General features: G+C 36.5%; 1 protein-coding gene across 1 annotated transcript in view; it reads left to right on the plus strand.

Annotated features, from left to right (window-relative positions):
• LOC145688501 (maternal effect protein oskar-like) overlaps positions 1 to 14,416 on the plus strand; it is a 75,597-nt gene that overhangs the window by 15,484 nt on the left and 45,697 nt on the right. Inside the window, exons 2-3 of the mRNA XM_081762839.1 lie at positions 6,826 to 6,916; positions 13,434 to 13,564. Of these exons, the coding sequence (XP_081618965.1) occupies positions 6,826 to 6,916; positions 13,434 to 13,564 (222 nt within the window). The remainder of the gene's footprint in view (positions 1 to 6,825; positions 6,917 to 13,433; positions 13,565 to 14,416) is intronic.

Here is a 14,416-nt window from a genome sequence, read left to right on the forward strand (position 1 = left end):
CTTTTTCGAAACTCAGTGTCGAGAAAGGCTGACACGTTTCTGTCTTGGTTCGGAACGAGAAAGACCATGAAACAATAGTTAGTTACTGATAAAACTGCCACTTCTACGCATACTTGTACTTCTATTAAAGGATTTTTATACGTAGATATCTCCACCAGCCCCCGGAATAAAATCTTCTGAAACACTGATCTCAATGAACGCTTTACATTGTATTTGAATCTGGAGCACTATTACAAAATAATTAAACTTGAATCGATTGAAAAATGGAAGTGAAAGCTGTTTGTAAGAATCATTTTTAAAAAGTGCTTTAGGTATTCCCTGTTCTTTGTAGGGTTTGAAACGTTGAATCATTTGGATCATTTGAAATAATAAAAGATGATATACATTTCGAAGGCAAATAATTTATTCCGAGTTAATAAATTTTTAAGCAAATTCAGAAACTGTGTTTGTATTTTTCGAGACACGAGACAAGACGTTTTACGAAACGTTCGTATTGTATCGTGTCTCGCTTCAAAGAGTCCTGTCTCGTCTCGTTGCAACACTAAGAGAGTCTTACGCATTATCTTTCCAAGAAAATGAGCTAGAAACTTGAAAAGTACATTCAGTCAATTGTTATCATAGAATATACTATGGGCATAGCCGCTGATGTGTAGAAGGTGACACAGGCGGAATTTGTTTTTGGCGAGTTGGAGCCGTGGGGCTCTATTATTTGGATTGGAAACATTGGTTCAAAAATATTTTACATTTAGCATACATACATATACACATATCATACGCACACACACACACATACGTACATGTGTGTTACATATACTTTAATTAATGTGTGGATCTAAGGACAAGGTCCGGTTCGCCCACGCAAAAACCGCCTCTGGGAGGTGGATTGGAAGCGCACCCCTGAAACATAGAATTATGATAATCGTAATCTTCTGAGATAGACTACCCCCCGAGGAATAAGTAAATAAATAAAAATAGTTTATTAATGTTTATCTTCCGTATACGATTAATTGAAAAATTTTAGTGTCTCAACAATGAGAGCCATATACAGGTGATCCTGCGTTCCTGGCGGAACTTCCCTAGTTGCGGACAAAATTTCATACTATAAACTCTTTTCGGCTCTCTCCCTCACGGTAGTTTTTTTTTTTTTATCTATTATCTACTCCCTTGGAGTAACTGTTGCTCTGTATTTTCACGGGCTTGCAACCGTCCGAATGAATATCTTGGCTGCCTTCCCAGCTACCCAATCAGCATGCAATAGATACATGCAATAACAATCAAATCCCACACAAACTACTCTACCCATCAAATATTTTAACATGGAAAGTTCTTTTACGCAACGTATTTCGTTTGTTTAAAATGGAATAGACCTAAATACATTTTTTTTTAATGTTCTTCTGGAGATTCGATAGCGAGACCCTCAACAGAGTTCAAATGTGAGGTGTCTGCTGTGAAACAAAGGTCAGTTATATGGGAGGGGATTTTAGAGTGCAGCTCTAGGAACACTGTGGGCTTTTAGAGTGTAATTCTAGGAACGCTGTAGGGGGCCATCCCGCTTCACGTGAGACCAAAAAAAAGCATGAAAAGAAATCTGGCGGCACACAACTAATTCACACTGGTTACAAAGCAGGCACAACAAAGTTCTGAACGAAATATGTTTATTTTTTTGCACTATTCCATTTTCCGAACAATAACATTTACCGATGACTTGTTAGCCCCTCCACCACAGCCACCATGAAAACAAATTCAATCGGAATTTGGCCAGCTCGTTTGATCACGAATAATTATCGTTTGATCCCAAGCATAATGACGTATTACACACAATTTGGCTAGGGCTTGTTAGCCCTTGATAATCGGCATGTACCATTCCATAGACATTTCAATCGTAAATAGGTAAGCAAAGTTTCGTTAGTTTCTGGTAGAAAGTATGACAGATAAAGTTGATTGTTTATTTAACAATGGTGGCCTCTAACAATGAAACTAACAACAACAACTGAAATCGACAAGTACCATTTCATAGATAACTCAGTGGTAATCCGATGGGTGTGCCAAGTTTGGTCAGTTTCTGGTACAAAATATAGCAAAGTTGATTCTTTGATTAACGATGGTGGCCTTCAACAATGAAACTAACAACAATATGTGGAATCAACACGTACTATTTCCTAGATATTTCAATCTTAAATGGGCGTGCAAAGTTTGGTTAGTTTGTGGTAGAAAGTATGTAAGATAAAGTTGATTGTTTATTTAACAAAGAAGAAATCCAATGATTGTTTATTTAACAATGGTGATCTTCAACAATGAAACAAAAACAATATGTGAAATCGACACATACCATTGCCTAGATATTTCAATCTTAAATGGGTATGCAAAGTTTGGCCAGTTTCTGCTAAAAAGTATGGCTGATAAAGATGATTGTTTATTTAATAATGGTTTCCTCTAACAAGAAAACTAAAAACAATATGTGAAATCGACACGTACCATTCCATAGACATCTTAATCGCAAATGAGTGTGCCAAGTATGGTTAGTTTGTGGTAGAAAGTATGGCAGATAAAGTTGTTTGTTTATTTAACAATTTAGAAATCCATCGATTGTGTATTTAACAATGGTGGTCTTCAGCAACGAAACTAACAACAATACATGAAATCGACACGTAGCATTCCCTAGATATTTAAAACTTAAATTTGTGTGCAAAATTTCGTCAGTTTCTGGTAGAACGTATGACAAAGTTGATTGTTTATTTAACAATGGTAGCCTATAACAATGAAACTAACAACAATTTCTGAAATCGGCAGGTACCATTTCCTAGATATCTCAGTTGTAATCCGATGGGTATGCCAAGTTTGGTCAGTTGGTGGTAGAAAGTATGGCAGATAAAGTTGATTGTATATTTAACAATGGTGGCCTTCAACAATGAAACTAACAACACTATGTGGAATCCACACGTACCATTCCCTAGATATCTCAATCTTAAATGGGTGTGCAAAGTTTCTTCACTTTCTGGTAGAAAGTACGGCAGATAAAGTTGATTCTTTGTTTAACGATGGTGGCCTTCAACAATGAAACTAACCACAATATGTGGAATCAACACGTACTATTTTTTAGATATCTCAATCGTAAATGAGTGTGCCAAGTTTGGTTAGTTTGTGGCAGAAAATATGACAGATAAAGTTGACTGTATATTTAATAATGGAGAATTCCAACGATTGTGTATTTAACAATGGTGGTCTTCAACAATGAAACTAACAACAATATGTGGAATCCACACGTACCATTGCCTAGATATTTCAATCTTAAATGGGTGTGCCAAGTTTGGCCAGTTTGTGGTAGAAAGTATGGCAGATAAAGTTGATTGTTCATTTAACAATGGCGGCCTCTAACAATGAAAGTAACAACAATAAGTGAAATCAACACGCACCATTCCATAGATATCTCAATCGTAAATGAGTGTGCCAAGTTTGGTTAGTTTCTGGTAGAAAATATTACAGATAAAGTTGACTGTATATTTAATAATGGAGAAATCCAACCATTGTTTATAAAACAATGGTGGCCTTCAATAATGAAACTAACAACAATATGTGAAATCGACACATAGCATTCCCTAGATATTTCAACTTTAAATGGGTATGCAAAGTTTGGTCAATTTGTGGTGGAACGTATGGCCGTTAAAGTTGATTGTTTATTTAACAATGGTGGCCTCTAACAATGAAACTATCAGCAATATGTGAAATCGACCCATATCGTTCCATAGATATCTTAATCTTAAATGAGTCTGCAAATTTTGTTTAGGTTGTTGTAGAAAGTGTGGCAGAAAAACTTGATTGTTTCTTTAACAATGGTGGCCTTCAACAATGAAACTAACAACAATATGTGAAATCGACACATACCATTCCCTAGATATTTCAATCTTAAATGGGTGTGCAAAGTTTGGTCAGTTTCTGTTAAAAAGTGTGGCACATAAAGTTGATTTTTTATTTAACAATGGTGGCCTCTAACAATGAAACTAACAAAAATAAGTGAAATCGACACGTACCGTTTTATCTCAATGGTAAATGAGTGCGCCAAATTTGATTAGTTTTTGGTAGAAAGAGTGTAAGATAAAGTTGATTGTTTATGTAACAATTTAGAAATCCAAAGATTGTTTATTTAACAATGGTGGCCTTCAACAATGAAAGAACAACAATATGTGAAATCGACACATACCATTCCACAGATATCTCAATCGTTCATAAGTGTGAAAAGTTTGCTTAGTTTGTGGTAGAAATTATGACAGATAAAGTTAATCGTTTATTTAACAATAGAGAAATCCAACGAATGTTTATTTAACAATGGTGATCTTCAACAATGAAACTAACAACAAATGAGAAAACGACACATATCTTTCCCTAGATATTTTAATCTTAAATGTGTGTGCAAGGTTTGGCCAGTTTCTGGTAGGAAGTATGGCAGATAAAGTTGATTGTTCATTTAACAATGGCGGCCTCTAACAATGAAAGTAACAACAATAGGTGAAATCGACACGTACCATTCCATTGATATCTTAATCGTAAATGAGTGTGCCAAGCTTGGTTAGTTTGTGATAGAAAGTATGGCGGATAAAGTTGATTGTTTATCTAACAATGGAGAAATCCAACGATTGTTTATTTAACAATGGCGGCCTCGAACAATGAAACTAACAACAATATGTGAAATCGACTGGTACCATTCAGTAGATATCTCTGTGCTAATCCGATGGGTGTGCCAAGTTTGGTCAGTTTGTGGTAGAAAGTGTGGCAGATAAAGTTGATTGTTTATTTAACAATGGTGGCCTCTAACAATGAAACTAACAACAATATATGGAATCCACACGTACCATTCCCTAGATATCTCAATCTTAAATGGGTGTGCAAAGTTTGGTCAGTTTCTGGTAGAAAGTACGGCAGATAAAGTTGATTGTTTACTTAACAATGGTGGCCTCTAACAATGAAACTAATAACAATATCTGAAATCGACACGTACCATTCCCTAGATTTTGTAACGTCCATTAACCAGATTATATCCGTTTTTGGTTAATTTTTGAACTGTTTATTTTATATTTGATTGTTTTAATTTTATTAGTTGTATATGTTAACATTGGTGACGGTGGCGCCATCTATCGTTTTAGACAAACTGTTTGGACGTTCTGAATAACCTTAATCATTGGTCGTCGAAGCTAAATAGAATTTTAATGTTCTACTTGCAGTAGACAGTAGCGAAGAAGCGGGTAATTATGGTGTACTGCACTTCCCTCGCAACCCTCTGTGCATGTGGTCCTCTAGATAGTGGTCCTCAATATAAGTCTAGATAAAGTTCAACAATCCGATTATTTTATTCCCTTAATGAAATTCTTAGTGTTGGAATATTCAAACTATTACGGGCGAAAATTCAAAACAAATTTATTCCATTGTAGACGCATATTGTAAAACTCATCATTCTCTGTAACTATTTCAAACAACAAGAAAAGATCGTGAATTTATAGTAATTAAAATCTTTCTTCACAACATATGTAAAATGAAAATTCATTAAAATTTATGCTAAAACGAAATAAAGGTAGCTATGCATAAAATAAGTTTTGCATTATTATTTTCTATTGTGTTAAAAATTTCCCCCATCGGGGAGGGGTAGTAAACCCGCGACTAGGGCAGGCACGGAAAGATCAAGTGTGCATGTTTCGTCTGATCAGCACTTTTTTTTTTTCCAACATATACATACATTGGCATCAAGATACACTGGCAACCTTGTGCGGTGACCGTCACTGCAGTGTCCCTGTACGAAGGCTACAATTTAAAGCAATGCTTTTCCTCGAGTGGCGGACACTGAGAGTTGCCCGAGACAGTTGCGCGAGAGCGGTGACCGTTTTAGTGACAGCAACTGCAGTTACCTCGTATGAACGCAGCAATTTAAAGCAATGCTTCACAAGCAGTTGCGCCACTGCAGTGGCTGAATATGAAGGCTCGGTTAAGCGGTACAGCGACCTTGAAATTTCTACCCATATTTTTCATATCTTCTAAACGGTTTGAGATATTTGCTTGTTGTATACGAGATTATGATCTTTATGCCTATTAGAAATGTCTACGAGATTAAATTGATACTTACTTAAAGAGTTTTTTCAAAATAAAACTTTTTGAAGAAAGTCAAATTTTCAATCTTTTATAACTTTGTTCCTATTCATTTTGAGACATGTCATTTCAGTCATAGTATTTGATATTAATGTGTTTTGGAATGCGTTTCCTCGTCCGTCTTATTTGCGTTATTAGTGTCGTAGAGGCCTCACTGTAGCGTCCTTAGTTCATAACACTGAAAAATAAATTTGGTATTGTAAGTTTGTGTTAAACATGCAGAGTTGAAATACACTTCGTGCTACAGTTTAATCTAACACCATTTTCACAAGGCAATTTTAATTCTTCTCTCTATACTTGGCTACATTCCTCTTGTCTTAGGCTGTGATGGGTGAAATTTTTCCAAGTTTTTCTAAAATAAAAAAACAATCTTAAATTTAACATTACGCAGTTGTCATTCATAAGAAAGGAGACTACACTTAAAACAAATTATTAATCAAAGTATCTAGTTGTCAGTGGGTGACCGTAAAACCTAGTATAATGAGTAAACTTCGTTTTTCCCCGTAATTTCAATATGAAATTACACGCTTTCGTGTTACGTAGCCCTGTCTTGAATACAAACTTTGGTTGATTTTTTTATTGTTCTTTCCGTGTAAACACTTTTGTTAAAATGGTGAGAGGTTAAGGCTTAAAAGGAGAAAAGAGTATCAGACTTTGGTGATTTTCATGTATTGTGTTTCTTTTGTATTTCAGGAACCGCAGTTTGCCGGGCATCAGATCCTTGGAGATGGTTTGATGCTTCGTTTTGCAGAAAAAATAATGGGATATGAATCAGATATAACAAGTAAGTCTCAACAATTAAGCATCAAAAGCACTTCTCTCTCACACTTTGTAAATATTTAAATGTAGAGCGTTTTCCTGCAATTTTAAGGTTTCAGAAGAACGTAATAATAGTTTATTTTCCCGTGTTTTTTCATGTTTTATTTATTCGTATTTTCGAAAATATCTGATGGAAAGGGAAATATAGATAGGATACAAGGAAAGATGGATTAAACGTATTTTGATGACAAGATATCTTGAGACAGTTAATCATATATAATATAACACACTGCTGTTTGAGAAAATTGGAGCAGCAAGAATGAATAACGGCAATTCGTGCGAACTTACAGGATTTGTACGGCAGACTGACACAAATGATTACAATGCCGGTATCCATGGTTCTCTGTTTGTAGTATCGCGAGTAAGCAGTATACGCAGTCTTCGGACACTGGAACGTAGAGAAGCAAACGAGAAACGTGTGGATAAATGCCACTATACCTTGTTGACGTTAAACGGCTTAATGTAAACAGACGACTTCGTTTGATCGTAGCCGCATGGGCAGTCTATGGGGCGTATATGATATGCCGCCACAACAGTAATGCTTGCCTGGAAGTAATGGGAAAAAGAGAACCGTACTCAGCTACGATAAACCAATATAATCACACCACGTCTTGTTCCATGGCCGTAGTGGGACATACAGCGTCATACGTGATGCTGAAGCACGGTAACGAGAGTGATATTGTGTCTGGTGACGGTTCGACGGCGTTTGCTTAACTTTGGACTGGTAGAATACATGACTGCGTTGGTTTGTTTGGACCCAGAACACAATGGGTACGTGAATATCATTGCTGGCGTACTGAGCGGCAGGCGATTTTATTTCTAGATAGTCTTAGTAACGGCCACATACGCATTAGGTGCTATCACAGTGAGCGCAAGTTGTCAGCGTGCATTGTCGAACGCTATAGAGGCCAAACTATAGGACAGGTGATGTGGGGCGCCATTACGTACAACATACGATTTTGCCAGCTACGAATTGAGGCAACCTTAGTAGTGACTTCCACATCAAGAGGAGCGATAGGTAGCGCTGCTTTTCTGACGTTTGCGGTTGCCCTAGACACATTTTTCGTCACGGTCCCTCTGAAGTCAGTGTCAGTGTTTTAGAGACTCGTGAACAAGCAGCGTCGTAAGCAATGGATTCCTCAGGAACACATGCAGTTCCTGTTTCATTCGATTATACAATGAATAGAGGTTCTGATTGCGGTATGTGGAGGCTCTAAGCCGTTCTGATTTATCAAGGTTAGAGATGTGAAATCGTAATCATTTACGTGTAGCCATGGAACAAATTGGTAGCATAAATTTCATTCCACTCACATATGTATTTCTTGGTGTTCCAGATTTTACAAACAGCTATGTATTTTAAGAACAATGCAGTACATCACACTGCATGCGACAATATTAGGATAAACTAGTTTCGTTCTTTTTCATGGTAAGTGTAAATTACTGATATTTTCGACTTACTGTTAGGAGAATATATAATCTCATAATCCACCGTGCATAAGGGGTATGCATCAGTGTTGTTGGAATTTTCCCCAGCCCAAAGTTCCCCAGTGGATTTTATTGGGTAAAACAAAACAAAACAAACAAACAAAAAAAAAAAAAAGTCCACCTCAAAAAATGTACTTCAAAACTTGGATTGAAATAATAATCTTAATATGATTATAATTACTTTCTTTAATCGTACTTCTTAGTGTATGCTTAGTTTCAAAATTGGCTTAAAATATGTATTTACCACCAGAACAGAATACCATTGAAAGCAAAAACGTTTGGGAATAATTCATAACCAAATTTGTTTGCGCTTGATCAAATTCGTTGTAACACTGCTCAACTGTAATCTATTAAAAGAATCTTCTTTGTGCGCGCAACACGGGAAAACGGTTAAACTGTTTGGAATAAATTTCTGGATGCAGTTATCACGTATCTCGAACTGGATTTTTAATCACGTTACTTTGATTAAAATGCGTGTTGTATGGGGAGAGCAGAGGGTCAAAATCTATGCGAAAATGTTAGTATCTCACGGTTCTGTCAAATTAGGAAGATGTCATTTTTATGTAAACTTCCCATTAAAAGTAAGTGGAGCCGTGTCCCATTGTTTTTGTTTGTTTCCATTCTAAGAGGGGAAGTGTAGCAAATTCTATAATTTGAAAGCGATGTTGCCTGTTGTTCCTGATCACAACACACCGGGAAACTGTTAATCAGTTTGAAATGAATTTTTGAATACACAGTAGTTAGTACTTATATTGAGCTGGGATTTTTTATATTACTTTGATTAAAGGGTACATCCTAGGAGAAGGAGTAGAGGAAGTTCAAAATTCATTTAAAAAATACGGTATGTCACGAGCCTGCCAAGTTAGGAAGATGAAACTCGATGGTGATTTTCCATAATTCCTTTTTTCACGTTGAAAGCGATGTGGCAAGTTGTTTGTGATCGCATCACGGGGTAACAGTTGAACAGTTTGGAGTGAATTTTGGAACATAGTTCATTATTATTATTTATTTATTTATTGTGCCACTTTGATTAAAGGACACATCGTAATGGAAGTAAAGGGGGGGGGGTCAAATTTTAAACCAAAATTACAATATCTCGTGATCACGTAAAGTTAGGAAGAGGAAATTCGGTATAGAAACACCTCACTAAAAGTAGGGGGACACGCCACTTCCTGTTTTCGAAAATTTCAATTTTAAGGGAAGAAAGGTTTTTTCTATAATTTCTTTCTTCTCATTTAAATCGACAATGTCGGTTGTTTGTGATCACTTCTCGGAAAATGGTTGATCAGTTTGAAATAAGTTTTAGAACATAGTGCCTACCTCAAGCTCGGATATTATCATGTAAGTTTCCTTCCTTAAGGGAGAAGGGTGTTAAAAATTCATGCCAGAAATATAATATCTATGCTTTCATTGATATGCGTATCCTAAGGGGGAAAGGAGGCTCAAACATTTTCTTTAAATCTATTTCACCCCCGTGCAAAGAACGGACACTTCAGCTAGTACGGAATCAAAAGTAATACAGCTACATTTTCTTTGTTTTTGTTACATACTTGCATATTAATATAAACAGATAAAATGTCTTTCTCCATGTATCAGTTAATTACACATTGAGAACGCTTCATACAAAACTTCACCTCTACCTTCTCAACACTAACGGCAATCAGGTAGTGGAATTCCCTAATTCTTCTTGCTTATCTATGGAGTATTTAAAGCACAGTACAATTATTGTATGTCACAAAACTCGTTTCATCGTAAAATCTACTGTAAGAAACCAAACTGTCAACTGAAAATGAGAGAGAGAAAAAAAAAATCGATTTCCAACATGTCAGCTTTTGGAAAAAAAAGAAAGACTTGTTATTTCTTTTAGAAAAACAACATCCATTCAATAAAGCCATTTTTTTTATCTCTGGCTTCTGAACTTGAGGTACTATTCCAGTATTTGCCTGGCGTGTTTTGAGTGAAATTTAGGATGGCTGGCTCAGGAATTTGAATCATAAGTGTAAGAGAGGATTTTATTTCTATTTTGTATGACATAGCTAAAATTCTGCACGTCTTCGTTACTGTAGAAAATTGTGTACTTCCTTCTTTCTAGAAATCGAAATATAAGCGAGTGTCAATGGTGCAAAGTGTGTGTCACGAAACGCGTATGGGATTTCACGGATTCCTTAGGAATTATCTTTTATCTTTCTTTTTTATTATTTCTAAGTTTAGTTTAATGTCTCGTAATTATACACCAGGGCTAAGGGAAATTGTGATGATATGGATAATAATGGTGGCATGACAAAAATGGTAAGGAACGGAAGAACCCTGGCAAACCCATGCACATGATGTTTGTCAACCACAAAACGCACTTGGCGGAAGCTGGGATCGAACTAGGAACCCGCACCAGACGTGAACCCCTTACCGCGATCGCACAAGAGAATTCCATATTTCATGTGTACAGTAGAACATAAATGCTTAAATGATATTTTAAGTAGGAATATGGATTTAAATGTATGTACAAAATTTAATAAAAACCCAATATTACCCAATAAAGCCCAATTTTGCCCAATAAAACCCACTGGGCTGTTTTTTTTTTTTTTTTTTCTTTCTTCTAAACTGGGTTTTTCACAACCCTGATATGCATTGGCTTCGTTTCACAATGTTCATCTCTAGTGCGAATTATCCCTGGTTCGAACCTTAGTCAAGAGGTTGTAGTAGACATAGTGACTGTGGGTTCTTTCGTTTTCTTCCACATTTTTAATCCACCAGTTCTTCCATAATCATTCATTTGGATTTATCATTATTTTATATTAGTGTCTAGAGAGTAGTCGTGGGACATTAAATTGAAGATTCCACCTTATTTTCTACCTGGTATAAAAATGTACTGTACGGTAGAGACCTGCACGGGCCGGGCCTGGCCGGAGGCCCGAAGCCCGGCCCGGCCCGCGGGCCGGGCTTGGGCGGGCCGACTCTGTTATTTCTTTGGGCCGGGCCGGGCTTGGGCGGGCCGACACTGTTATTTCTTTGGGCCGGGCTGGGCTTGGGCTGGCCGACATTGATTTCTCTTGAGGTCGGGCCGGGCTGGGGCCGATCAATTGCAATTCTTTAATAATTATTGACTTTCGTTAAACGATAATTGGAATAAAGCCAAACGTTGAAGAAGTGTGTCCGTGGAAAATTTATAAAAATGCAATAGCTATTTACAGTTTGTGTTGCTTAGCGGCTCTACTTCTACTATAGAGGATTGCAGGCATTATGCGGTAAATTGAGCTCTGACCTTGACCTTCACTGAACTCAAAATATAAAAAGAAGAGGTGGGAATGTTTTGCCTGTCGCTAAACAATATTGCCACCTTCACTTTATGCTAAAAATCAATGTTAGATTTTTGTTACAGGGAATGGAGTTTTTGTTCTCTCGATGACAGGCAAAGTTCTAGGAGGCAATGGTACCATTTGGGAGGCAAGCGTCAGGTTGTGAAACAAAGTTTAGAAAATGTTTCTGAGGGTTCGGTCAAATTCAGTACTAAATTTTGAGAAAGATTGGGGCTCGAGCTAATTTTTTTTAAAAATTATCGGGCCGGGGTCGGGCCAAAAACTTTTAAAATTTATCGGGCCCGGGCCGGGCTTGGACCAAGAATTTTGAAAAACTTATCGGGTCGGGCCGGGCTCGGGCCGAAAATCTCCAAAACTTTTCGGGCCCGGGCTGGGCCGGGCCTAGGTACGTTCGGGCTGGATTGGGCTCGGGCCGAAAAATTCGGCCCGTGCAGGTCTCTACTGTACGGCAGTTTAATTTGAATAACTAGACTTCTTTGTTAAGGATCGATACTATTAGGTCTTTGTAAATCACACAATTTGCCATCTGACCCCTTGACAAGGTATTATATATATATATAAAAAATAATTGGTTAACCTTATGACATGAATTCTTTTCCCTGAAGAAAAAAAAAAAATGAATGTATCCCAACGGGTAGTGAATTTTCTTGGGGTGAATTTTCCGGAAATCCGTATGATATTTTTGTTCGTATTCCTTAAATATATATTAAGGAATAGTTGGAGGATAATCTAGTAGGAAGCACCTTTTAGTTTAACATTCGAGCGACGATAAACGAGAAGAAAGGTCTTGTTACAACTGTGAAAGTATACTAACTAGTTATTTTGTAATTTATTATTAACAGTTTTATTCACTGTATTCGTATTTTTAATCTATCAGTTACTGCAACCAAGTCTGGTTCAAGTCTTCGAGGAGTGAGAACCTTCTGTAATTTTTAAATTGACATTGAACTCCCTTAAATCTTCCCATTCAGAGGCCCGTGTGAAATTTTATCATCAAATACACTCATGCTCAGAAAATAATTAACCGAAGATAAACCAGGAAAAGGGCTGATTAATATTATTTGTTTCATTTTTTTTTTAAATCTCGTAACCATAAAATATTAAGAAAAAAATGCAGTATTAATTGAAGATATGTTGTGAGTTCTGTTTAATTGGTATTGACTCGATATAATAAAAATACATGTTTGGAGGTAGAACGGCTTGCAGAATGATGCTGCAACTATATATTTAGCACGTCATATCAATTAAAAACTTTCTTTGCCTCTTTCAATCAAAATGCAAAACTAACTTAAATTTTAAAATCGGTGTTGCAAGTGGTCATCATCTTCATTTTTATATTTTGATTGTAATAGTTTGTTCATTTCTTGTTGTGCTTTTTTTAAATCTCAAGTTTATCACTGCGTTAAAGTTGTATGATTGTACTGGTACGAAAATATATGGTAATACTTTTGAACAAATGTCGGTTGGAACAACCATCTACCAATTCTTTTCAGTAAGTGCTCTCATTTTATGCTATCAAATCGCAGCGTACTATCCGACAGAGTAACTACTAATCTCAAATACTTATATATATTTCCTAGTCATTTAGTTAGAAATGAGGTTCATATTTTCTCGACACCCCTGACGCAAAGTGTCAGAGGGAATGTATCAATCTGTGACTTGACAATTACTCTTTTCTTTCAGAAGGTAGTGCCTGTGGTATAGGTTTATGTGTGAGCGGACAGTCCATTAAGCACCTAATAAGAAGGGTACGTGGTGAAGCTCCAGTGGCTCGAAAGGTCATTCTACTTATTGGAACGGAAGATTTGAAGCTAGTACGTATTGTGTACTTTTTGCAAACGAATAATCAAAATCTTTTAAGACTTCCTCTTATAACAAAGTTTCCTTATTGTACCCTACAAAGGACGTTATGTACTGGACCAGAATTGTATTTAATTAGTGGTGATTGAAAGTTAGTAGTGGTTAATCATAGTGGAGGTGAATTGAATGTAGTTCCACCGGGAATGGAAGCTGTATCCGCACAAAAGGTGGAAACATTAACGATTTGAGAATGAGGAAGGCGTCAATAACTTCATAACTGTAGGCTCAGTGGTAGAGTACTGATGCATTCTTGTGTTGAAAATCGGTTGCATCGTATAGGCATGCTAATGGATAAACGAATGGGTGTGAATTGTGTCCGATTTATATAATTGCATGAATATTTCATCATTATTCACTTGCGTTCATCATCTGTCTTATCTAGCCTAAGAAATGTAACTGTGGTCTCCACTCATGTTAACTCTTATAATTACTGGAACGAATTTACAAGTCTTTCTTTTTTTTTTTTTTTTTTTTTTTTTAATTTAAAGGAGCGTTAATACCATGATGATACGAGTTTGAAAGTGAAGTTTAATGTTGACATATTCCATCCCAAGGTAGCGATAAACATGGGAAACCGGGAAATGTCAGGGAATTTGAGAAGAGCGGGAATTCTGCTGAGTCAGGGAATTTAGATTTGCTAATAATGAAATTTTAGAAATATTTGAAATGAAAATTTTAGGACGATTTCAGATGTAGCCCAGTAAACAAAGACACAAGAAGGGGCTCGAGTAGAAATAATTCTAAAAAAACTGAAATTTTCAGGATTTGCTCCTTTTGTCAAATACAATGAAACCTCAAAAATAGGG

Source organism: Thermobia domestica, chromosome 6, assembly GCF_964235325.1.
Source record: "Thermobia domestica chromosome 6, izTheDome1.hap1.1, whole genome shotgun sequence".
NCBI lineage: Eukaryota > Metazoa > Arthropoda > Insecta > Zygentoma > Lepismatidae > Thermobia > Thermobia domestica.